This window comes from Equus caballus, chromosome 3 (assembly GCF_041296265.1).
Source record: "Equus caballus isolate H_3958 breed thoroughbred chromosome 3, TB-T2T, whole genome shotgun sequence".
Classification (NCBI taxonomy): Eukaryota; Metazoa; Chordata; class Mammalia; order Perissodactyla; family Equidae; genus Equus; species Equus caballus.
Genome location: NC_091686.1, coordinates 55889606 through 55916143, shown reverse-complemented (window position 1 = coordinate 55916143; position 26538 = coordinate 55889606). Strand labels below are relative to the sequence as shown.

The 26538-nt window shown below is 41.2% G+C and overlaps 1 protein-coding gene across 1 annotated transcript; it reads left to right on the top strand.

The window, feature by feature from the left end:
* Positions 1–8757: 8757 nt before the first annotated feature.
* On the top strand, positions 8758–25556 carry MEPE (matrix extracellular phosphoglycoprotein). The gene is made up of 5 exons (XM_023637749.2): positions 8758–10564; positions 12331–12396; positions 17209–17262; positions 18209–18301; positions 23947–25556. Exons 1-5 carry the CDS (start codon positions 10505–10507, stop codon positions 25417–25419), a joined length of 1746 nt encoding a protein of 581 aa, XP_023493517.2. The 5' UTR covers positions 8758–10504; the 3' UTR covers positions 25420–25556.
* Positions 25557–26538: the final 982 nt, after the last annotated feature.

Genomic DNA, 26538 nt, shown 5'->3' with positions numbered 1-26538 from the left:
TTCTGTATTCTCTGATGGTAGCTGTTGACGGTCCATCTGGAAGAAACTTGATGAAAACTCAAATTATTAGAAAAGAAAGAGGAACATTTTTATTGTTCCCAGAGAAAGATAATCCTTCCCCTGAGAATGAAGCAAATGACTCCTTTGAATAAAGAAAGATAAAGAGTGAAATAAGCTATGCTCATATTTGGGGGGAAGAAATGAAGTTGGATATTTATACTCTCCTGCCCATAGAAAATTCTTTTGCCGTAGTTCACATGTAGAAACCAGTCTGTAGCTGTGGCAGAGCTCCTAGATGCCCATTAATATCCGTTCTCCCTTCGCTCTCAGAGTAATAGAACTTGGTTTTCTAAGCTAGGCCTGTGGCTACAGAATAAATTCTAATTTCTTCACCTCCCTTGGAGCTACACGTGGCCATCTGATTTAAGTTCTGGCCAGATGAACATTTGACGTGTCCAATTTCCTGGTGGTCTCTGTAAAGAGAAGTATTATTCAGTTTCCCTTTCTCCAATTTCTCCCTCATACTGGCTTGAATTCAACCATGGTGGTGAGCCTTCTATGACAGTGTGCATGAAGCATCAATCTACAGGTGACAACATGATGACATAGAAAAAGTCTGGCTCCGAGGAGCACCACACCAGCCCTGGATGCCCAACCTCTAGAAATAAACTTCTATTTTCTTTAAGCCACTGTGATTGTGGGTCTCTATTATTTACACAGAAATTAATCCTAACTCAGTAGTTCTCGAAGTGTAGGCACCAGATCAGCAGCATCCGCATCATCTGAGAACTTGTTAGAAATGCAAATTCTGGAGTGCCACCGAAGCTCGGGGTGGACTGGTGATTCCAACGCACCTTAAAGTTTGAGAACCACTATTTTCGTTAGTATAATAGCTAAAGCTAATTATACACTTACTGTGTGCCAGTTCCATTCTAAGCATCTCACATACATCACATCACTTAATTCCCACAATTGCTGGAAGTTAACTCCATTTTACAGGTAAGGAAACTGAGTTGTAGAGATGATTAGCCACTTCCTGAGATAACACAGCTGGTAAAGGGAGCAAAGGAGACTGCTCTGGAGTCCACATCCTATATACCTCTCAGAGTTTCTTTCTTCATACAGAAAGGTCACTCTGTTAAAATAAGTGGATTTAACTGGGAATCAGAAGAGGAAATTTTAGATAAGAGCATATGTAACAACCCTGATGGTGTTTTACTGTTTTGTTCTTTAGAGTTAAGAAGATGTAATTTTACAGGTTTCACACCTGCTCGGGTGATCAAAGGAGGATCTCTTTGAGAACAGAGACTGCTAGCACACAAGGAAAATACTTTTTAATGCCCTTGTCAAAATAGAACAACACCTTGTCATTTGTCAAGCAGTTGAGCATTCCCTAAGCAGTGGGGTGATTTGTGACAGAGCCACTAGGACCTCCATTGTGGCTGTGAGCTTGGCGCCCCACAATTCCATTGATTCAGCCAGTAGAGAGGCAACAAACAGAGTCAAGCGGTTTATTACTTACACAGACAGCAAAAGCAGGATCAGCATGGTGTCAGCTCCCTGTATCCCCAGTCCCACAGGATGACACTGAACCTGAAGGGCCAAATGACAGATGGCACAGGTGGTAGGTCATTCTGTTGTTGAGGATCCAGCTCTCACCTATAGCCAAGCAGATAGACTTACACAGAAATCTGCAGCTGAACCCAAAGGGGGGTGAGGTTGAAAGTCCTGTGCTCAACTGAAACTGAAGATGAATGAGAAATGGCCTTGTGACCACCCCTCGTAAGATAGGGAGGCGCATGGGAAACTGTCTGTGGCATCTCTTCACCAGGCTGCTTACCCCTCCTTGTTCCAGGTGGAGTCGCAGGGCACTTTGCCAATGCTCAGGTCGGACTACAGTCAGTCCTTGTCCTCGTGGTCTATATGGAGACGTGCAAGGTTGTCCGGGCGCTGCTCCCCTACTCACCTCTTCCATACAAGGTTTGGGAGGCTTATGAGTGTCCTGGAGTTTCTAGGGAAAGCTGGCCACGCAGGGGAGTTAGGATGGGCTAAGGAAGGTCTTAGGGCAGAGAGGATTGCTTCTGAGAGATGATCCATAACAGACCTTCAGGCCCTCACCGGGCAATGGTCTGCTAAAAGGCTTCCCAACACAGGCCACAGCGTTGCGGGGGAAGGGGGAGATGGTGTGTGGGTATTAGTGTCACCACAGGGCAGCTGCTTCTCAGAGATGACTCTGCCCCTCTCCCTGTGGTCACCCTAGGTCCCATCCCCTCATTTCCAGTTCCTCTCATATCCTTCAACATGATGCCTTGATTAAGATCCTCCCCAGCTGGCAGCCAAGTGACCCATATTTAACCTGTGGGGAGTCCCCTCTTTTCAATTCATTATTGTGGCATATACTCTATACCCTGCTTCTTTCATACCTGACCCTGTTGATTTTCTACCACTTTTTTTTCTCTTAACAAAATTTTCACCTTGTAAAACTAAAAGCTTTGGCTTTCAAAATGATTGCTTCCGCTAAGAACTTCAAGAACAGCTTTCAGAACTGAGAAACCAAACATTGACTTTCTTTCCATTTGGATTCCTCTTATTAAAAAAAAATACTCTCAGGCCGGCCCAGTGGTGCAGTGTTTAAGTTCGCATGTTCTGCCTCAGTGGCCTGGGGTTCGCCAGTTCAGATCCCAGGTGCGGACCTATGCACCACTTGTCAAGCCATGCTGTGGCGGGCGTCTCACATATAAGGTAGAGGAAGATGGGCATGGATCTTAGCTCAGGGCCAGTCTTCCTCAGCAAAAAGAGGAGGATTGGTGGCAGATGTTAGCTCAGGGCCAATCTTCCTTAAAACAAAACAAAACAACAACAAAAACAAAAAAAAAATACCCCAAATCATCTCCAGGCAAAGTGAATCCCTCTGAATGACAAGGAGAAGAAATAATGAAAGAGTGAGAATAGCAGAAAAATGTAAATAGACTCTCCTGAAAGCAACAATCTAACGTCAAGAAAGAAAAGTCTCACTTTAGAAAAAGGATCAATATCAGTGAAAAGGAAACCATGAAGCAATCATTCGGACCTTTTGCTTATCTAAGTGCCAATATCTGTAAATATTTTCTGCCCTTAGATCTTTACAATACTCAGTGGGTTAGAAACTCATTGACTTGATTTGTGGGTCTAAGAATCAAAGTTCCCATGCACCTTACATTCTCTTGTATTTGGTTCTTTCTCAGGAGGCCTCCCGCCTTGTTTTTCATGACTCTCAGGGTCCAAGAAGATAAGACCTCCATCAATGTGTACAAAACTTGTCTTATCTCTTTTCAAAATACCAATTAATCCTTCACTGTTTTAGTCAGGGGGCAGCAAACTTTCTCTGTAAAGGACTAGACAGTAAATAGTTTCAGCTTTGCTGGTCTTGTGGTTTCTGTCACAACTACTCAAATCTGTCACCGTAGCAAAAGCAGCCATACACATATGTCAACAAACAAGCATGGCTGTGCTCCAATAAAACTTTATTTGCCAAAACAGGTGAGGGGCCAGATTTGGCCCACAGGCCACAGTTTTCTGACTCCTGTTTTAGATGATTGTATAAAGTCTCCACGAAGACAGTACAGAACATAAAGTACAACCATGAAGGAACTGATTAATTAAAAAAAATCTAGCTATTGTTAGTCACTTAGGAAATAAACTATTAGCGAACTCACTACCTTTTTCTTGTCTTTTCTTTTCCAACTTGAAGCTTGGTCTTTTGTTTCAAACTCTTCAAAAAATTCGGTAAAATTTCCAGTGTTTGCTATAATAATAATCTGTGAGTTGTCTCCTTTCTGCAGGTGCTTAATATAATGCTTCTGACAATTACCGGACCTAAACACATCAAGAAGTATTATCTTTATAAATAATATTTAAAGATAATTTTTTCAGTATACTAATTTCCTTTTGAAATTTTGTGACCGAGATTATCAGGTAGGTCTCATCCGTTAGCCAGCTGAGGCAAAGGTTGATCTTGATTCTGTCTCTAAGATAGTGATATGAAGTCAACAGCACAACATAAACCATTACTTACGCTGTGTAGAATGGGTTACAAACACAGTACTGTGATGGTTAATTCTGTTTCAACTTGACTGGGCCAACAGGTACACAAATTAAACGTTGTTTCTGGATGTGTCTGTGAGGATGTTTCCAAATGAGATTAGTGTTTGAGTAGGTGGACTTGGTAAAGTAAATTGCCCTCCTCAACATGGATGGGCATCATCCAATCCACTGAGGACCTGAAAAGAACAAAAGGCAGACGAAGGAGGAACTCATCCCTTTGCTTCCTGCCTGCCTATTTGAGCTGAGACATCTGTCTTCTCCTGCCCTTGGATTGGGATTTACACCATCCACTCCACTGGTCCTCAGGCCTTCAGACTCAGACTGGATTTAGACCACTGGCTTTGTTGGGTCTCCAGCTTGCAGATGGCAGTGAGACTTAGCCTCCCAAAATCATGTGAGCCAATTTCTCACATAAATCTCTTGATATATCTTTCTGGTTCTGTTTCTGTGGAGAACTCTTACTAACACAAGTACACCAAACAGTTGAGAGTAATTTTCAGTGAATGATCGATATCTGCATTTCTGTCAGGGACTGACCCAGGCACATTTATTCTCCAGAGATCACTCCAATACGATCTCCCATTCCACAAGGTCTTCTGCAATATACCATTGCCATTTCTCCATCAAGGCATGAAACCTGTTTCTGGACTCCTTTGAATCGGATGCTTGATCAATGTAGTGACAACGACTCCATAACAATTCCAGGCTTAGCTCTCAAAACTGGCCTACCAATTTCTGCCTTCTGCTCTGGAGTCCCAGTAGGGTCTCAGGAGTGGGGAGCCCTCCTGAGAAAGAACAGAACATAACAGAACGTAATATGCATCGGAACTTTAATTCTTAAACCAACAAATTCTGTTAATGAGTTTTTAACCCACTGAGTATTTTAAGTACTGAGACACCAAATAAGAAGTCCAACCTATTCTGTCACAGAGAGAGGTCATGTGGAGAAGCACCATGACGCCATCTTGGACATGCAGCCAAGTCAAGTCTTCAGATAACTCTTGCACTTGCCCCCCTCTTAATGTCCCAAATGTGAGATCCCAAATGAGGGCCTCCCAGCTGAGTCAAGTCAACCCATAGAACTTTGAGAGAAAATAATAAATTGGTGTTTAAAACCACTAAGTTTTGAGGTAGTTTGTTTACACAACAATAGACAACTGGCACAGGAACTGATAAGCAGAGAGAAAATCTGGGTCCATGAGAATTAAGAAAGTCATGAGAGAGGAGCTAAAATAAAATGATAACACAATGCAGATACACACAAAGTTAAAAGCTGAGAAGGCTAGATAGCCCCCAATTTATTAAGAAAATATTAGTATGTGTCCAATACAATGAATAACGAGCTGGTAAACGTCATCCTGTTCTGTCTCCAAAAGAGAAGATTCTTGGTCCTGAAAAACAAAACAGCAACCTCTGAAAAAGACTATTTTGAGAATGAGAGATATTTCCCCTTGAGGTCACACAACAAAGTTTTGCAGCCACTTCCAGCAATGTCGCCATGTCCTGAAGGAAAGGACTGGTATCACTATAATTACATTTTAACTACATCCTCTGAGTTACATTTTAAGGTGTAATAAGACATCTTTCTAATATAAAAATAAAAGCAAATTATATTGACATGTCTTCTCTTTGCTGGTAATAGCTGAATGAGTAAATAAATAGCCGAGAGAAATGAACACAGCTAGCTTCAAGCTGTTCCATGACCCTTCGTGGTTCCGTATCTGGCTGACATTTTTATGAACATCTGTTGAAATTCCCAAACACTGAGAGAAAAAAATAATAAAAATAGTTTTGGGGTAGATGAAAAAGTTGCTTGTAAGTGACATTTTAGAAAAAGTGATATTTTTAAAACTGAGGATGAATATTGATGCTCGTGAATGAACATATTTAAAACAGAAACATTTTCTTCTGCTAAAAACAGAGCGAGACTCTCAGCACATTCATTCCAGACTCTCGTCTGGAGAACAACAGGGAAAGAACACTTATAAAATGCCTACAGCCTTGACAAAGCTTGAAAAGTCTGTATGGTAAAGAGGAGATTGCTCACCATGGGCCTCTCTTGTCCATTCACAACACTATAAAGAAGCCCCCACTGATTCAGGAGGGGAACTACTGTCTATTTGTTGGGTACAGAAATTGGAACATAGAGTTATTTCAGTTAGTCAGAACACATGGAAATATGTGTAGGATGTGTTTACCTCTGTCTAAGATGAGACAGAGAATGTGTTACATACTAGTCTTAAGAATAATTTGGTGACCAAGATCCCAGAGGATAAAAGGTCTCCTCCATTTTGAAAATGTCTATCAAAGCAATTGGGCCTAGAGCATGAGTACAGAGAAGACGAGTGGGAGGTTCCAGAAATAAATGGGAAAACGAAACAAAACAAAACCTTACTCCTGGAGGAGTGTCCAATAGCTGGAACTAATAGTGTAGGTGCCTAGTTTGCTAACATTTTATAGGATTGTCCTCACTCAAGTGAAAAGTAAGAAATGAAAAAGCCACCACATGATGGAACATGTTCCGTGGACTACTTTCATCTAAAGATCTCTACAAAGAGCATCTCTACTTGTCAGCCTGGCCGGGGAAAACCGAGCTAGGTGCATCCTCGGGGAGGTGGTCCTTCTTGAACCGTGAACCAAGAACCGAGTGTCCATTTCTTGCCCTTCTCTATTGCTTCCTAGTTTGGTTTAATTTCATTTTGGTTTCCAGTTAAATCGAGATTGTGTGAGGATAAATAACCTTTTTTACAGAACCCTGGTCTTTATCTTTGGTTATTGGTAGTTAAGAAATGTTACGGCAAAACTGTTCATTACACAAAAGTATTTAGGCAAGTTATGTGGAGTTTCTGAAGTTGAAGCTCAACCCGGGGGTCAAGTTTCAAGAGGGTAGAAATAACACCTCTGCTTCACAGAGCTTCAGCAAATGATCTTTCTCGTTTTTTTCTGCAGAGTTTCTTCTCTGCAACCTTCCAGCCAGAGCACACTCTTTTTTTTTCTTTTCGTTTCTTTTTGTGTTTGTCAATTGTAGGTTCTAAATTTAACGCTCACATCCAAAATTTTTTTTTTGAGCTTTGAATTCATTTTAGCTTTGGGAGCATATATATTTAGCTGCCGCTGGTTTACTCCTAGGTAAGACTAATAGCTAAGTCAATTTTTTCTCTTAAAAGTCTATTAATTTTCTTTCATAGAACACGTTTTCTAGATAGAGTTAAACTTTCTCATCATTTAAATGAAGAGGAAATCTCTTACACACTAAAATTCTGTGGAAAGAAGGAAAAACAAAGAAAAAGCACATGTGAGAACTATCTGAAACTACAAAATAAGATCAGTGAGAAAACCAAGCCTGCACCATATGCAAGGCATACGCCAAATGCTTACTCTTTTCCCTGCACCACTCAAAAGTATAAAGTTAATATTATAGAACAGTGTGCAACCTTAACACTACAAAGTTGCTCATTGTTATAGAAATGCCTGAATTATTCATCGCCTTAATGGAATATTAAAATGACCATTTTTGTAGTGTTCACCTCCATCTACTGTTTCTGTGGCTTTGTATCTCTGTGCAGCCTTGTAGTTGACTGAGCACTCTTGCTTGTCGTCTCCTTTCCTTGTTAGCCTCTTTCTGTATCACCCCAATCCTTTGCACCTTGCTGAAACTCTGGTCATTAATGTCTATGACAACTAGAGAAACAGCCCGCCATATGCTCTTAAACTTCAGCTCTATTATTTTTTTCAATATTTCATTGCTTTTTCCCCCCTTATCAAATAAGTCATAGAAAAATTCATGGTAGGAAAATAAACAGAGGACAGAAAGGAGATACAAAAGGATGTCATCTGATACCCGATTATTATTTAACAATGGGAGGAATGGGGAGAATGGGCCTGTATTATTTTATCACTTAGTTTAGAATTAGGCACTGGGCTAAGACCTTTGTAGATATTTGTTAAGCTAAGGTTTATGCTGACTTAATGAGACAGTATATATACTATAGTGGTTTTCAAACTTTGCTTTGGAGTCAGATTGCCTAATTACAAATTCTGGCTTTTTTTTTTTTTTTTTTTTTTTTGAGGAAGATTACCCCTGAGCTAACATCTGCTGCCAATCCTCCTCTTTTTGCTGAGGAAGACGGGCCCTGAGCTAACATCCATGCCCATCTTCCTCTACTTTATGTGTGGGACACCTGCCACAGGATGGCTTGACAAGCAGTGAGTAGGTCCACACCCGGGATCCCAACCAGCAAATCCTGGGCCACGGAAGCGGAACGTACAAACTTAACCTCTGCACCACTGGGCCGGCCCCTACAAATTCTGACTTTTTATATGTGGTAGATATGTGACCCTAAACAAGTCACTTAACTGCTTTATGTTTCAGCGCTAAAATCAGGATGATAGTAACAGTGCCTACATCATAGAGCTGTTGTAAACATTAAATGAGTTAATGCACCACGCTTAGCTTATAACTATGCTCCCCATTTTCAGATGGAAAAATTGAGGCTCACAGAAGTTCAATTTAGTTGCTCAAGCCGCTGACCACGCAAACAAGTGGTAGAGTCAGTATTTGAACTAAGGTCTGTTTGACTCCAAAGCTTCTAGAGTTAAGCATCTCCATGTCAACGACAATGTTCAAATATTCTAAAATCCATGGTTGAAGGGTTGTGAATCAACAGTGGCCTCGGCCCAATAGCTCGAATTCTGGTCCTGGCGAGTGCGTTAGAAAGCTCGAGACACGCAGAAGAGGATCTGCAGAATCTGGCTGAAGCGAAAACAGGGATTCAGCCTGAACTAGAAAAGACGCCATTCTCTCCGCTAAAGCCGTGCAAGGGCCGTTTTGTTTGTTTTATTTTGGTTTTTGTCTGTTTCAGAAGTTAGGAGAAATTAGGATTTTACACTTAAATCTCATCCTATACTATTTAGTTTGTTAAAATTGTGTTTAGCTATAGGTAGTTCTTATCACTTGGTATGGGTTAAACAATACTTACGTTATCTTTTATTGATGTCTCACATGTAGTTTTACTGTAAATTACCCCTCCAGGCACTGTAATATTTTCAGACTGAATGAAACCTGCTGAACTATTGCAATCACAATTTTGGCATCCAGATGGGGTATAACAAGAGAGCAGGAATTGCCCTAAAAAGGCTTATTCAGATATGGCTGTGCTACTTGTTTCATGAGAAAGCCAATGTCCTAAATTGACCCATTTTATACCATTCATATCGAAACCCAAACCCTCAATATTTCCCCCAAAACCACTTCTTCCACAATTTCCCCTGTATCTATAAAAGGCAGCTTCCTTCTTTCAGTTGCTCAAAGCAAAAACTTAGTGTCATCCTTAATTCTTGATTTTCTCTCATAACCCACATCGGGTACATCAGCAAATCTTATTGGCTTTACTTTCAAAATATCTTCAGAACATGACCACTTTTCCGCACACCTCCTGCCACCACCCTGGTTCAAGTCCTAGCCATATCTTCCTGGGATTATCGCAAGAGCTTCCTAGCCGGTCTCTGCCTTGTCCTACTTCAGTCACTCCTTCAGATCCTCCTCTGCCCAAAACCTCCAAGGGCTTCCTTCTCACTCAGGGTAAAATCAAGAGCTTTGCAATGGGCCTACATCATCTACCATCTAACACCCTTCTGACCTCATTTCCTTGTTCAGTCCCTCCAGCCAAACTGACCTCTGTTTCTGGAACAAGCCAGCAGGCTCTTGTCTCTGGGCTCTCCTCTTCCTCTTCCTTCTGCCTAGAATGGTCTTCGCCTAGATAGTCATATGTCTACAGGTCTTTACTCAGAAGTCACCTCCTCAGTGAGGCCTCCCTAGGACTCCCTACCTAAAATTTCAACCCAGAGTCCCTGCTCTCGCCATCCCCCCTCCCTGGAATACACTTACTTCTTAGACTTAGTCTGTGTCACTATCTAACACGATATATGTTACTTATTTTTCTTGTTGATTGTCCATTTCTGCACCAGATTATAAACTCCTTGAAGACGAGGATTTTTTTTGGTCTGTTTTGTTCACTGCTGTTTCCCTGTCACAAAATAGGCACTCGACACATTTGTGTTAAATGTTGCTGAATTTAATTCAGACAAAATTGAAGTTATAAACTTCCTACATGAAAGGATACCTGAAATGTTTTCTGTTTATAAACTTGTTAGTTATTCAGTCGGTCCTAATTAATAGTTCTGAAATCAGTTTTAATTATCTGACAACACAATACACCAAACTGAGGTATTTATATTTTCTGTTTATCCCAGTTTCTGGAACATTTGATAGCAGCTTTCCACCACAAAAACATTTTTAGATTAAAATTACTTTGCCCCCTATGGTTATCTGTGGGCGCTGGTAACAAATTGTTTGCCTGTGCTAGGTGAGCCACTGCTGATTGGCCATCGGGAACTCTGACAAACTTTAAATTTCAGCAAAATGCCAGAGACTGCGAATCCTGCAGAAGCAGCCAGGTATTCCGAGTGTAAACGACCCCAGGTAACTGGTTCTCTTCATGTTCTTGATAGCAAACAGCTTCATAACGTAGTTGTTTACATTTTCAAGATGCTCTCCATCCAGGTAAGGAGACTGCTTTTGAAAATAAATGCAAATTAAAAGTATTCACTACTGAGCACAGCTGTGTAATATTTAGTGCTTTGTTTCATAAAACAGAAAGTATGCACCAAGCTCTAGAAATTATCAACTGAAATTGATGGCTTGGTAGCAACTTTCTCTTTGATTTAACTATTAGCATTATGAAGATGCACAATAACTCAAAGACTGACTTTACTCTATACCTTCACTTACAAACCAGAATAAGGGTAATGTGATCCTATTTTACTTTCAAATCTCATCTGTGCAGATATTTCTATTGATGAGCGTTTAGTCATTTGATAAATGACTTGTGCTGTCCCGATCTCTAAAATGCTTGGATGGCTAACTTATAGTTAAAATTAAGGTCCTCAAAATTGCATTAATTTATAAGAGAATAGCCAAGAATTTTAGAATATATTTAATGGTTATATTTGTTTATCCAAATGAAAGTTTTTACTTTGAAATGTTTAAAGATTATAACAGTATTTAGATTATTTTTCCCATTAAAAGTCCTTTTCCCCAAGTAATCTCAAAAAAGGGTGTAAATTTTTTTATTCTCATACTGGTTGCTATATATCTGTGTGGCAGTTGGTAAAATATTTAGTGTTCATCAAAACCAACAGATTAGTGGTTCAAGGTTATGCTGAAGATTTTTTTCAATCTAGTGGCTACTTGACTTAAAAGGAGCTCAATGGTTCATCTTAGTATAGTTACCAAAGTATAAACATGACATTTGTCCATAGCTAAATGTTAATGTTTTAAACATAATTTTGTTGAGCCCGATGTAAAACATGATTTGCCTTTTTATCAACCACATGTAGATTTTTCTGTAATAAGATAGAAGAACAGAAACTTATTCAAGGTGGCATATTCTTGATTAGAACACTGGCTGAATAGCTACATTGCCTGCACACCAATCCCAGTTCTGCCCCTGAATACCTGGGAATTCTGGGGCAAGGTAACTGACTTTCTGTGTTTATTTCCTAACCTCTAAAACAGGAATAATAAGACCATGTAACTCATAGGGTTTTGTGAGGCTCAATTAATTGAACGCATGTAAAATTTTTAGAACAGTGCTTGGCTCGTTCCAGTATTCAATAAATGTTAGCTATTGATATAAGCATTCCATAAATTGTTTCACTCTCCAGCCCACTGAAGCTTCTAGATACACTGCTAATTAAAATAAGGACACATATTGGGGCACCAGCGTGGGAGTTGACAAGATTTCATTCCTCGGTCTAGAGCCTGCTACCCTGGCAGACTTGTCTAAAGAGTCTGTTATGAGTTGCTGTACTAACTTCATGTTATTATGAATTATATAAATAATTAAATGAAACGATCTCTCTCTAAAGACAAAAGGGAAAAAGTCTGAGCTGACAATAGAGTAGATAAGTGTGTCTATAAAATTCATTTCTATCAACTGACTTCATTATTTTAATAATATTGGACAACTTTCATTTTCACATTGGAATAATTAGACATATGAAAGTTCTTAGATTAACAAAGCTACACCTGGATATAAATTATACATAATTTTTTTTAAAAAAACGAAAGGAAATGGACTGCTAGCGGGAAGAATTTTTGTGTATGCTTTTGTGTTTTATTTATTCCTATGGCTGCAGTTTATAATTGGCAATGCTTAAGGGTAAAATATTCCTGTCTTTTTACAGAGATTCTCAAAGATGCAGATTGTCTGTTGGGGACTGCTCCTTCTCAGTGTGACCTGGGCAGCACCAGTAAGCATTTACGAATTCCATTATACATCATATAATCTCTTGCTCTCTTTACCTACTTTTCTTTTAAGCAATGTCTTTTTAAATTAGAAGCACTTACCAAGTTCAGGTACAGTAAAGTACCAAGGAAAAAGAAAGCATCCAGCACTTGACACAAATGCCTGTCACCAGGAGGCCCTCCAAAAACATGTGCTCAATTACAAGATGTCATCACGTTGCCCTTTAAGAAACACCAAAAAGAGTATTTTAAGAAAACCAGCAGCCAGCCACAGTGTTTCAAATCAGCTAACGTTAACGAGTAAGTGCTCAGAGACTCAAATTATAACATGTCACAGAGCTTTCCAATATTTTATTAAAAACTGAAAGAATTTGACTTGAATGTTTTAAGGCTAACCAACTAGATTTTATAAACAGATGGTAACAGAAAGGTACAAGGATTGAGGTCAGCCTAGTGGCACAGCAGTTAAGTGCACATGTTCCACTTCGGTGGCCCAGGGTTCGCCAGTTCAGATCCCAAGTATGGACATGGCACTGCTTGCCGAGCCATGCTGTGGCAGGCGTCCCACATATAAAGTAGAGGAAGATGGGTACAGACGTTAGCTCAGGGCCAGTCTTCCTCAGCAAAAAAGAGGAGGATTGGCAACAGATGTTAGCTCAGGGCTAATCGTCCTCAAAAAAAAAAAAAGAAAAGAAAAGAAAGGGACAAGAAATTTTCTGTAATTTTTGCAATATCCTAACACTGTAGGCTCCTGCTAATAATTTTCTCTTCATCAGCGGAGCTAAAGATGGGAAGAAGTACCTCTAAGCTTAACCTAAATCAAGCTCCAATTTCCTTTTGCATATTTTCTTCCCTCTGATTCACTGAGATGAGTACTCAGGATACAACCAAATTATCTTGTGAAAGCGCTGAATGTTACAGATATTTTCTGCAGGCAGATGCAGTGCTAATTAGATAACGTCTGAAAAGTATCCTAACTTCTCAGCACTCTCTGACCTTTTCAGTTGGAGAACTATGGAAATGAGCGGTCATTTTGCTGCCAGAAGTACTTGAATATAGGCCCTGAGCGAGTGGGTGACCAGTTGAGTAACTCACTGACAGGCATGAGCCACGCCACCCCGTGAGGACAGCAGAAGCTGAGAAGAGCTTGTCCCCTCTCAGCAGAAATCAAACAGTCCTGTGGGCCCGGACTGCTTGAAATAGACATCTGCCAGGCCCAGGCCACACGACTTAGCTCAGTCAGGGCCGCAGAGGTACGTGCTTAGGCAAGATGGGGGTGGAGTGGGTCTTGCTGAGCCAGCTCCATCCCACTAGCTGAGGATGAGTCTATTTTGAGCAACATATTCTAAGGAACGGCTGGGGTGGCACTCTGACCATCTTCCAGTAAATGTGCTATGTCAACATCAACCCAGTGACCGCTGGTCAAAAGCGGGTGCCAGCGTTCCTCCCAGAGGGAGACAACGCCGTCTCCATTACAGGACCACATTCAAACGTGGAGAACAGCCCAGTGGGTGTGGGGGGAGAATGAAAGAGGCTCAGCAAGGACATAGAGACAAAATTTGGAATTATGAATGGTTAAATGTGATGTTTTCTCCCAGATATATAGATGCTATTTGAGCACTTAGCTAAATTATTTAAAAATAGATGGGTAGTATCAGAAATGAGTATATACTGAGTCACTTACCGATGTTTTGGAATTATAGTCCAAATTGAGACTGTAAGGGAGAAAAAAGTTTTCCTCAATCTTGTTTGGATCTGAGGGTGGGTCTGAAAATTAAACCGGCAAAGACAGATTACTAGGAGAAAAGCAAGTAAATTTTATTAAATTTTTACATGGATGTGGGAGCCTTCACAAGAGAATGAAGACCCGAAGAAGTGACCAGAGCAGGAAACTTTCATACCTTTGTGACAAAGAAACAATACATCTGTGAAGAATAGACAAGACAGAGGGGCTTGGGCTGGGGGGAGTCCAGCCAGGGCTGGGTGGTCCTTCTCTTCCGTGTCTAGGAAGATCAGGGTTAATTGGCCAAGGTTCATGTGTAGATTCCTCTGCTGTGTCTTTGTGCTGCTAAGACTCTGTCTAGTAAAAGGAGAATTTCTTTCCTGCCTTTTGGCAGAAAAGGGGGAGCTTTTTCTGCATTTACTATTTCTTAATTGCCTTCAGCTCAAACTAATTTTTATGTCAAAGAGGCATATTTTGGGGTGACATTCTGGTTCCCTTTAAAAATGGAAGAAAATAAAAGATGATTATTGAACCATGCCATTCAATTAATAGTCATCAATATGGCATTAGACTACAAAGACTTTGCTATAAGTTACTTTGTTATAAGCTCATGATTCGTTATCCTAAACTACATTAAGGTACTCTAGACTATCAAGTATGGTTTTAATACACGTGTGTGTGCATATTCTGTAAGACAGTGAACACCCCAAACTTACATTTCCTTCTTTTGCTTAATATCTATCCATCTCTTTTATATGTTTTCTTTTTCCCATAGCCCCACTTCCAGAACTATTTTCACTCTTTTGATATTTTATTTTTTAAAGATTTTATCTTTCCTTTTTCTCCCCAAAGCCTCCCAGTACATAGTTGTATATTTTTAGCTGTGGGGCCCTCTAGTTGTGGCATGTGGGATGCTGCCTCGGCTTGGCTTGATGAGCGGTGCGATATCCGCCCCCAGGATCGGAACCAGTGAAACCCTGGGCCGCCGAAGCAGAGTGCGCAAACTTAACCGCTCGGCCACGGGGCTGGCCCCTCTTTTAATATTTTTGGACTGATGCAATGGTCTAAATTTATATGCACAAGATCATATAAGAACTGATATAAGAAAGAAATATAATAAAGGAGAAAATTATAAAATATGCCATGAAGTTACTTAATATAAACTTCAGGAACATTTCCTCTTATTACTAAATATCTTTTGTTAATCTATCAGGCCATTTAAAATTTGATTATTTTACCCTTGGGACTTTGAGATTGAGAATTTAGGTTAAAATATCTCCTTTACTTCTCCTGCTGCTCCCAGCTGTGTGAATGTGAGCAATTCCGTTTCTTCTTCTGCCTGTCTCACGGGGGTTATTATGGGAATCTGATGAGATTACGTATACGAAAGCAATTTACAAATGGTAAAAAGCTATATAAATATAAGGTGTGATTGTGAAACTGGGTTTGTTTCTAGAATGGAATGAACAGTTAGGCAGATATACCTTGGAGCCCAGCCAATAGGGTACTTTCATCAAAGTTTTGAGTTTATTTCTAAGACGATTTTATCAGTCAGAGTCCAGGCAGGAAAACAAAATCCAGGACAGGGAGCTCACTGCAGGGATTTTATTTAGAGAATAGTTATAAAGCGTAGGCCGAATAGAAAGGGCAAGTTAAGGGTGATAAGACAACCCAAAGATGGACTCACCCTTGGGCTGGTGGACGAGGAAGGAAGGGGTGTTCCCAGTGCCCCGGGGGAGCCGGCGGTGAGGGGAGGAGCAGATGGGGGGTGGGGGGGACGGTGCAGCAGGAAGTAGGAGCACAAAGGAGATGCATCCAATTCTAGAGATGGAGCCCCAAACCCAGAGCAGTGGGGACATACCTCGGCCACCCTCTCCTTCCACCCTCCAGTCTCCAGACTGGCCCCCCCATCAGCCAAACTCAGACTGAAGCCAGATGGCAAAGAAGCTCGGGAAATATAGTTTGTAGGGGGACAACTACGAAGAGAGCAGGAGAAGCACAGTATCTGAAAGCCAGCAGGATAGTTACCCATATCTTATTACAAGGAAATACAGGACTTGAAGGTTTATTCAGGCAGAATGCTCTCTAGACCGACAGGGCCTTTTAATCTAATCTTTCCCTTGAGGGTATCTCTCTCTTATATGACTGATATCACCATGAAGCCTGTTTCCACTTCAGCACCCTCACTCAGACACGAACCAGGCCCACCCGCAAGTCCTCTTGCCACATCTGAGATAAGCTAGGAGTTTCAAAAATAAATAGGGAAGTAGAAATACTGAGAATAAAAGAATCCTTATGTCTGTCCTTCTACGGCAAGCTTGCTCCGGGATTCTCCCATACTCTTCTTCATGCTCTCCTGTGACACCTAAATTTTAGCCCAAAAGCCTGGGACAAGCTGACTGGGTCCATTCCTTTCTAGTTTCTGGCTTTCCTCTACCTCAGTAGTTGCCTGTTGTCCCTAGGTACCCTCAAGATATTTTGATACTTTCATGTCAGATCAAAAGAAAGGATTTGTCCCAACCAGCCGGCCACCGCATTTTTCTTTCCCAGGAAGAAATATCTGCCCAGGTGACTGGCAACCATAAAGGCCCATCCTTAGGTTGATCCTTCCCCTTAAATGCAGGGCTGTGGTTTTACTCTTGCTGGACCATCAGCAGCACCATATCTGAGCTCATATAGCAACTACCAAACGTATACAGTCAGTGCACATACAATGCACATCACTGAACTCTCATTTGGGTTCACTGATGCTAAACAACTCCCAGTGTGCCTGTAGAAACTTCTTTTCCAGTGGATGCCAATGACCTCCAAGCTTTTTCACCTGGAGTACCACCCTTCCCCATCTTGGCAGTTCTCGTGCTTGAGTGTGGTTCTGTGATGGAGATGGCATTGTCTCCCTCTGGCGGAGGAACACCGGCACTCTCTTGTAACACCCAAACAAATATTAATGTGCTAAGTGTGTCCGTCTTCCTCCGTCAGAATGATTTTCCACATTACAACCTAGTGAGAGAAAATGAAATGAAACGTGTGTTGTTTGAAGAAATGAATGAAAGAATGAATGTTTGGTGAAGTTTCATTTCTTGTTTCCTTGCAGGCATTGCAACCACAGACTGAGAAAACTGAGCAAGACTGTGTGGAAGAACAGAGGGTAAACAGACTTCTCAAATAAATCCGTTTCAACTCCGTAAAGAAAGAAAGTCAATAAGAGGAAAATTTTAATGATCAAAAGACTCTTTTGTACTTAAAATGGAAAGACAAAATTATACAATGCAATTTTGGCACTTTAGTTCACACAATGTGTGGTAGAAAAGAGAAGCATTCTGAATGGAGATTCGTTTCTCTTCAATATGATTTCTTCCTTCAAAGGGATAAGTGAGGAAAAATTCTGGGATGTTGTTATTAGCAAACAATACGTTCCCACCCATGTGCTTGAGAACAAAGCAATAAATGAGGGAGAAAACAAAGGGAAAGGAATTAACAAGTCTTAATAGGGAATTCTGTTTACATGGCGTTGGTTTTCCATACGCATCCAGAAAGTTAAACAAGAATTGTCAGCTTTCACGTCACCAAATTGCAGCTTCCTTCTGCCCACCACGGTTTCTCCTGGCAGTCTCAGAAAGTTCTGTTCTAAGAACTAACAATCTTCTGTTCTCTATCTCAACTGAAAATTACAAAGGCAAAAACTGCAAACTTAAGGGCTGAACGTTCATGCTGTTTTGCCAATTTGACATCAGACATGACGTAAAATCTGCCTTTCTCCTAATCCCCCAGCACCGTCCCATCTAAAAATATTTCCAAGTGCTCCATTTCCTTTAAAACTTGGTAATAAAAACGATACACCCTGGGAGAGAGAGCAGTTGATAGTCATCCTTAGGGAAAACATTCAGAAATGTGGAGAAAGGAAAGGAAAGCATTGCTGTCTTCAGGAGCTGGCTGACGCACGCCCTCCTGTGGTTATAAGAAGTACTACCATTTGTCAGATGCAGAATTAGACTTGACCCAAGATAAAAAATATGTTGTACTATCAAAAGGAGAGCCAGAAAACTTCTTAGAAAGAGATAAACCCATCTTAATATAATGTTGTATTTTTGTAGATAACGTACAAGGGCCACCATGAGAAACATGGGTATTATATTTTTAAGTATGTTTACACATCATCTGGGAGGAAAAATCAAACTGACATAAAGGTAAGCTGAATCTCTGAGTGATGATCCTTATCATGAGCAAACTCTGGCCTGATGCTAGGCGAGGCTCTAGGGGAGACAAAGGTTACTTTTGCCTGCTCTGGGGTTTCTGTCTGTGGCTGGCACCTTTGTCCTTTTCCCATGGTCCCAGGCTCCTGCTGACACAGATGGGTGACTCCACCCCTGGCCCAAATCCTGCCCTGCTTCAGGCCCTGCCACTGCAGGTGTGGTACCAGTGGACCCCAGATGCCCAGGAGTTTTTCATGGTATTGCTTCTGGGTGATGTTTGGTCTTTTATAAAGAGGTTTTCTGGGCATACTCTACCATTTATTGTAAGGGTGGGGATTAGGAGAAGTCGTTTTGGCCTAAAGAGTGACACGTTTTAGGGCCCCTGAAATTCATTCACTGATGACTCCATCTGTGTCACGATCCTCAGAAGAGAAAGAACAAGGGCCTTGTCACTGAAATGCAACAATTCTTTTCATTCAGTCCCTTCTTGCAGATTCATTGGCCAAAGAGCTGGAAACAGCTTAAAATGCCCTCAGCAAAAGGACTATTTACTTTTCCCAAATCTGGTTTCATTTCCCATGAAAGTAGTAGTTTCCCTTCAGAGTGTTATTTTCTTCTGCTCAATATTCTTTAGCTGCATCTCTAAGACTCAGCATCTCTAAGACTAATAGCCTGTTAAACTTATTTGTTGTAACAAACACGTTGATTCTTCCTATTGTGCAAGATACTATATGAGACAAAATGTTTGAGAAAACTTAATTCTTTGCCTCCAGGATCTTAGAGTTGGAAAAGAAATAAGAGTCACTTACGAAAATCATTATAAACCAAGACAGTACGTGCAAAGCGCTTTGTGAGTGGTACCCAAAAAATCATGCTTTAGGGCTTGGAGCAGAAAAGGATTAGGTCCTAGTCTGGTGTTCAGAGAAAGCTACACAATGGAAATAATTGAGCTGGGCGTTGGAGGATGAGTAGGATTTGAGCAAACAAGTGGGTGGGAGAGGCCGTTCTCCATGAAAATAATAATATGAGCCAAGGCATGGGGAGAAAAAAGCAGAGCACAGGAAAGCAGACCAGCCAGCTGATACATAGACCATCACACGGTCAACAGTGCAATCAGAAATCATTTAACAAGAGCAAATGCAAGAATGATTGACCATCACCTACCACAATTTAAAACTTGTATCGTGTTTTCATTTATACAAGGAGCTCATTCAGTCTTTAATGAAATGCACACAGTTCCTTAGTATACATGCTACTGTTTTAAAGGAGTAAAAGTACCAAATGCAAAATAAAACCTCCCACTTCAGCTTAGGGAGGGAGATAAATTAAGAAAGGCTTATTATAATCTACTGATTTTCTAATGCACCTGTTTAACGCAAAAGGATATATTAGCAAAGAGCAAGTAAACTTGATTGCAAACGAAAATATAAATGTCCATGTGCAACTTTCTAAGATTAAATGTCTTAAAATAAGTCAAACATTTAAAATATTTTTCATTCAGTAATAACTCACCATAAGACTTTTTCCTATCATATACTTTTCTCATAGCAAAATCTTATCTATTTTCAGAACAGACCTGCCAACATAAAAAGATTAGTGAATGATGATGTCGTAACTCCCACATATAAATTATTTCAAATTATGTCTTAAAAATACTGCAAGGTGGAACTTTGTATGTTGCATATTAGCCAGCTTCGTAAGAATAGAAGGTACTTGCACAAATCATTTTTATCTTGAGATTCAAGTGTGAGCGAACTCAACAGTTTCCCCACTGCTTCTAACGTTAATAAGATGCCTGTACGAAAGCAGGCAGTCCTCCAAGTAGAATATTACTTCTATTTAGGGACCAAAAAAGAGGAAGAGAGAGAGAGAAATTTCAATCAAAATCCATTTTAGATAACATGGTTTCAGGAGCCACAAGCTCTGTAGAACCCACAGCCAGAGGGTGGCATTCAGGAAGGACAGGGCCAGAGGGGTCCAGAAGCAGTGTTCTCCCCCTGCCACTACACCCAGTTACACAAGAGCAGAGACTGGAGAGCAGCTTCTAGTAGCTGTTTGCCTGGCCATAGCCCTGTTTTTTCCAATCCAACTTAATTGAATAATCAAATGACTATCATTAACAGTAGGTAGGAAAGCAAACTACCATTTGATAAAGGGCTATGTGCAGTTCTGGAAGAAATGATAGTTACCATCATTTACATAGAACTTGGTTGACCATGGACATTGTGCTAGATGCCTTACACGCATTTAACAGAGTCCTTTAATTCTCCCAACAATCCTGAAAGCAAAGTATCACCTTTCTTATTTTACAACTAAGGAAGCTGAGCCTCAGAGAAGCAAAGGAAGGCCTCCAAGGTCACACCGTACATAAGCAGCAGAGTTGGGCATGTTCTTATACTGTGTTCTTTCCATAGTTACACCTGCTTTCAGGCAGCACTTGATGGAGGGCTCAAGACAGACCATTTGCCACCTCCAGCCTGTTATTTCCCCGCCACCCTGGCCTCCCTGAATGTGGGCTTTCTCCCTTGTTACCTTCCCTACATGCTTGCCTCCGAAGCACAAGCTTCCAGCTAACTGCACTTTTCTTCCATCTGGGAGCTTTCATATGTTTTCGTATATTTAATGAATACATCCAAGGGGATGTCCACATGCTCAACAATGGCCAACAGATTGAGGGGGTGGCCAAAAAAACAGGACAAAATTAAACTGCATTAGTAAAAACAGGGCTGTGGCCAGGGCCAGGAAGCCACTAGATGCCGCATGCTCAGGGCCAATCAGGCCACATCAGAGTCTGGGGCTGGTTTGGGACCCCACCAGCTAGGGAGATCCATAGTCGGGTGTTGGGTCTGAACATAGTGACCCAATAAGGGAGAATTACCAGTGTCAAGCTGGAGAAGAGAAGGCATTCAATGAGTTTGGAGGAAATCTTAACTTTTCCAAATATCAGAAGGGTTGAATATGGAATAGGACATTTCCTTAGTAATTGTTGCTTCAGGAAAAAAGAGATACTAGCTACGAGTTGCAGGTTAAAAAGAAACAACTTGAAAAAAGTAGAATTTCCATAAATGAAAAGATCTGACAGGAAAAATAGCAAACAATTTGCCCATAAAATGTCCAAAGAGGGAAGAGCTGACCACAGGTCGTGGGAACTGGGAAGGACTTGTCCTGAGAGCATCTATATCCTCTCAACATCAATATGGCTCCTATTAAAGTTATCTTTGTCTCTTGTCTTCATTTTTGCATGTCAACATCCCAGTTCATTTTAGCTTTGCTTATTCTATTTGGGCATCAATAGAAGGGTTTTCTTTGTAATTTTTTCTTTGGCATAATCTTAATCCAAGGGATTACCTCTCGCTCCTGGATCCTGCAGCATCCTCCTAACTGTGCTTTGTTACCACTATTCCTCCTGAACCCCTGCTTCTCGTTTCGTTAATCTCTTGCTCGTAAACCTTTACTAGCTTTTCATCCCCTGCAAAATAAAACCCAATTCTTATGCGTGGCGTCCCAGGTTCTACAAATCTCTGGCACTCTGTGTATCTGTGCCAACTGCAGTTAGCTATGAGGTCTCTGCCTCCCCGCCCTGCCCCCACTCCCGTCCCCTGCAGGAGTATTCCCTCTGCCATTCATAAGTCTTCGGGTATTGCTTGGAACAGCCGAATTTCTAACATGTCCCAGTCCCTCAATAAACATCTCTTATTTTGATTTCATATTACTCACCAGTTCAAAGGCCTGTGTGGCGGTGTTGTAAATTTTAACTAGCCCTACAATTTTGAGGTGGATAGAAATGGTATTTATTCTGTTTCTAACTGTTCTGTTGCTCAAGAGCTCCTACCCGCAGGTTAATGGAGGGGGTGGGGGAGGGTGTGTGCAGAAATTAATTTAAATTCAACCTGTTTAAACTTAAGGTTACCTAATAGTTTTTAAAGTAAATCCTTCCGTCTCTTTTGGATAAAAATGCTCAGATCCTCATTCTCCTTCCTTCCCTCTCTCAGATGGCATGCAGGTGTATGAGAGAGTAGGGTGTGGCTTACACCATTCACTACATACCATATACCATAGGTACAAACATGGCTTATGCCATAGTAAAGAGGAAGACATGGAATCCTCAGACATACATGGGGCAACGTTGCTGGACCACTTGTGTGCTCCTTGCCCTGCTGGAGCCTAAGATGAAGTCACTGGCTACCATTGCTTAAGATGCAAACAGTACGGTCTTGCTTGGCATCCAGTGGTGATTCAGCCTCTCCGGGCTCTCATGCACAATTTAGACCCCTCTTTGTTTGAATATGACTCACATTTGTCTCTAGTGCACATGTCCCGTGGACATTGCTCGTTTTAGAACCACTTCATTCCCTCCACTATGACACCCTCTGGAAAGTTCCTGACCAGACTCTCACACACTCCCATATCTAGCCTGTGTCACAAGGAAACATTGAGTAGCATGGGCAAAGTCGATCTCAGTCCCTCTTTCCTCTTGACCACATTTTTCTGCCAAGCTTATTGCAACTTGGTTGCACCCCAGGTTGGTCAAGTGCAGCCTATGAAGCAGCATCTTTACAGATCATCCTCCCACAAAAAAAAGACAAATTAAGACGCATGCATAAACACTTTACTCTCCTCCTCCACTTTCTCTTTTTCATCCCGATAATCTTCCAAGGACTTTTCTCATCTGGACCTCCAGTACGTAACCTTATTGTCTAGAACAGTAGATCTCCAAATGTGGCCACAGACCAGCAGCATCAACATCAGCAGGACCTTGTTTTAAATGCAAATTCTAGAGCCCCATCTCAGACCTGCTGAATCAGAAACTCTGGCCACTGGGTCCAAGAATCTTTGTTTTAGCCAGCCTTCCAAATAGTTCTGATAAATGCTAAATTTGAGGACTATTGATCTAAACTACCAAATTTGGTTTATTATCTGACAAAAGGGGAAGGAAAGAAAATTAATGAATCCTTTTTCAGACCATAGCTGGGATTTCAACACTTGCTGCAAAATCCTTTGTTTGAATGTCAGAAACTGAGTTACCCAGTTTCTTCTGTTTGTATATTTCTGTAATAAAAGAAAAGAAGAAGAAGAAAGGAAAAGAAAAAGAAAATCTTCCTTTAGGCAGATGAACACCTCTGAAAACCAGGGCAAAAGGGAAGAGAGAAAAAGAGACAATGATTGTTTTAAAGATATGAATCCCACTTCACCTGCCGAGACTCCCTTGTCACAAGATGGGGACCACAATGTCTTTCTTAAATTCAGGTCCTCCTCCAGGTCCTCCTACATTTCCATATTTATTTCTTATTCTCTTCTTTAGGATTCTTCTACTCCAACCTTAAAGTTTTACTCATATTATTTTTCAAGTGTTTCCTGTTTCCAAACATTTGAATATGCCATGTATTCTTAGAATATTCTCACTGCTTCCTTCCATGTATCTGAATCTTACCCATCCTTCAAGCCTCGCTCATTCTTCTTTCTCTGTGAAACCTGCTTTGGCCCTTCCAGAATTATCTCCACCAACAAACCTCTACTGAGTTAATGGACTCTTTTTATTAAGTATTTGATGGTTGTTGTTCTTTTGTATTGCCTAAGAATTATTAGATTTTTAAAATTTAACATAAAATAATCACTTTCTGTTGGAAATTACACTTTAGAAGGAAGAAAAAAACAAAGACAATATTGCTGTTCACGTTTCCGGCAAGGGAAGAAATCAAGAGCCAGCACCTAAAGAAAACATTGCCCAGGAAAGAGAGAAAGACTTGTCTCTTCTTGGAGCCAATGAAAATAACCAAAGTAGTAAATCTCAAACTCTTTTTGAAGATAGACAGACAGTGAAGGAAGACTATCGTATTAGCAAAAAGGAAAATGCCCGCAATGACCTAAAGATGTCCACATATCCTGAATCCACTGGGAATAATGGAGCCAAGGATGGAGATGATGCTGTCAGCAAACTCCATGACCAAGAAGAATACAGTGCCCCTCTCATCAGAAAGAATATGCAGCACATAATGGAGCCAGGGACGGTGGTTGAACTCTTGGGGGAAGAAAACAAAGAGAACAAACCCAGGAAAGTTGTAAGCAAAATTCCAGCAGGAGCGAGCTATGCTAAAGGCCCCTCAAAAGATAAAAAGAGTCATCAAAAAGATCCCCAAGCCCAGAATATTCCAGTAAAAAGCAAAAGCACCTACCGTATCCAACACAACACTGACTATCTAAAACAGCTCCCAAAAGTCAAAAAAATCCCCAGTGATGTTGAAGGCAGTGGTTACCCAGATCTTCAAGAGAGGGGGGACAATGATATCTCTCCTTTCAGTGGAGATGGGCAACCTTTTAAGGACATATCTGGTAAAGGAGAAGCTATTGGTCCTGACCCAGAAGGTGCAGATGTTCAAACAGAGTTCTCCGGCCCAAGTGAAGCTGAGACGAGTCATCCTGACGCAAGAGGGCCAGGTTATAACGAGATCCCAGAGGAAGAAGAAAATGGCGGAAATGCCATCGGAACCAGGGATGGAACAGCAAAAGAGGCAAATGCTGCTGGTGTGAGCCTAGTGGAGGGCAGCAACGACATCATAGGCAGCACTGATTTTAAGAAGCTCCCTGGAAAAGAAGGAAACAGAGTGGATGCCGGCAGCCAAAATGCTCACCAAGGGCAAGTCGAGTTTCATTACCCTGATCCACCCTCAAAAGAGAAAAGAAAAGAAGGCACTAGTGATGTAACTGAAAGTACTAATTATAATGAAGTTCCAAAAAATGGCAAAGGTAGTGGTAGGAAAAGTCCAGAACATTCTAATAGGAATCAAGTGACCTCAAATGAAAAACAAAGATTTCCTGGTAAGAGCAAAAGTCAGGGCCGGTTCACCCCTTCTCGTGGTCTTGATCATGAAATTAAAAATGAAATTGGTTCCCATAATGTCCCCAATAATGAGGGGACTATAACACACAGCAGAAAATATCATTATGTGCCCCACGGACAAAATAACTCTTCAGGGAATAAGGGTATGGCACAAAGGAAAGGTCCCTGGGATTACAGAAAACCCCATCCCAATAGAAGCTTTAGTCACCCTAGAAAGCGTGACAGCAGTGAGTCATCTGACAGTGACAGTTCAAGTGAGAGCGATGGTGACTAGTCCACTAGACATTCCCAACAGGATAAGGGTTCGAGTACCTGTCACCTGTGGCTTGATGGTAAAGGAGAGCCACCTGACAGCAGACCAGATGAAGAAGGACAGAGCGGGGCATTGAGAACACCGAGAAACCTGGCCTCTTGGGGAGAATTTGTTGCTATTTTAATGGTCATAGTGTGAAATTCCATTCAGAGTCATGAAGCTTCTCTTTGTTTTTTTCCCTGCTTTTTTCTCCCCAAATCCCCCCAGTACATAGTTGTATATTTTTTCAGTTGTGGATCCTTTCAGCTGTGGCATGTGGGACGCTGCCTCAACATGGCCCAACGAGCGGTGCCATGTCTGCTCCCAGGGTGCGAACCCTGGGCCGCCGAAGCAGAGCACACGAACCCAACCACTCGGCCACAGGGCTGGCCCATGAAGCTTTTCTTAAGGAAAAAAAAAATTCCTTAAAGATTTATGGAATATATAACAGTTGAATAGGTGTCATTTAAAAATAGTTTGTGAATGTCACAAAAGCATTCCCTTGTTGTTTGTTCTGTAGACATGAAAATAAACAGTATCTCTCATATGATAATCTGTAATTAAACGATCCATAAGAAAGTCTGTTGTCTGCGGTGCTCCATTTGCAACAAGTTTAGTTCTGCCTCTCGAAGGCAGTGCTGTGGCATTAATCCACTGAATACAGCATGAACACATCCCCTCATCCAGCTCTGCTTGATCCAGTGTTTCCTTTGTCCTCTGACCTCCCGCTGCTCCGGTAAAGTGCCCTGCTTCATATCCTTCTATGCTCTTTCCTCTGTTGCACATTGATAACTTCTTATAAGGCAAATTTTGTTTCCTGAAACCAATCTCCATGTTATCCCTTTTCTCAGTTCTACCTCCTTCCAGACAAAGAGGGGAATGGGGTGGAGGGAGGGAAACAGGGAGAATTTGAGAAAAAGAAGCCCAAACGCAAAGCCAAGACAAAAACTTACTTTGGCAGATATTATTCATTGGCTGATCCCAAATCATTTCCAGCCTATTTCTTTTTCCTGACCTTTAGTATAGATGCTTTTCTAGCTAACGGCCTTGTGACGCCATTCTAGAAATCAGACCTAAGCCTCCTGGGAAGGGAGGACGGGA

Excerpts from the sequence above, each read along its gene's own strand:
- MEPE (XM_023637749.2), top strand. The coding sequence starts at position 10,505 with ATGCCAGAGACTGCGAATCCTGCAGAAGCAGCCAGGTATTCCGAGTGT. Across the intron at positions 12,397-17,208 it reads GTGTGACCTGGGCAGCACCA|GCATTGCAACCACAGACTGA; the intron begins GTAAGCATTTAC and ends GTTTCCTTGCAG. Across the intron at positions 17,263-18,208 it reads ACTGTGTGGAAGAACAGAGG|ATAACGTACAAGGGCCACCA; the intron begins GTAAACAGACTT and ends GTATTTTTGTAG.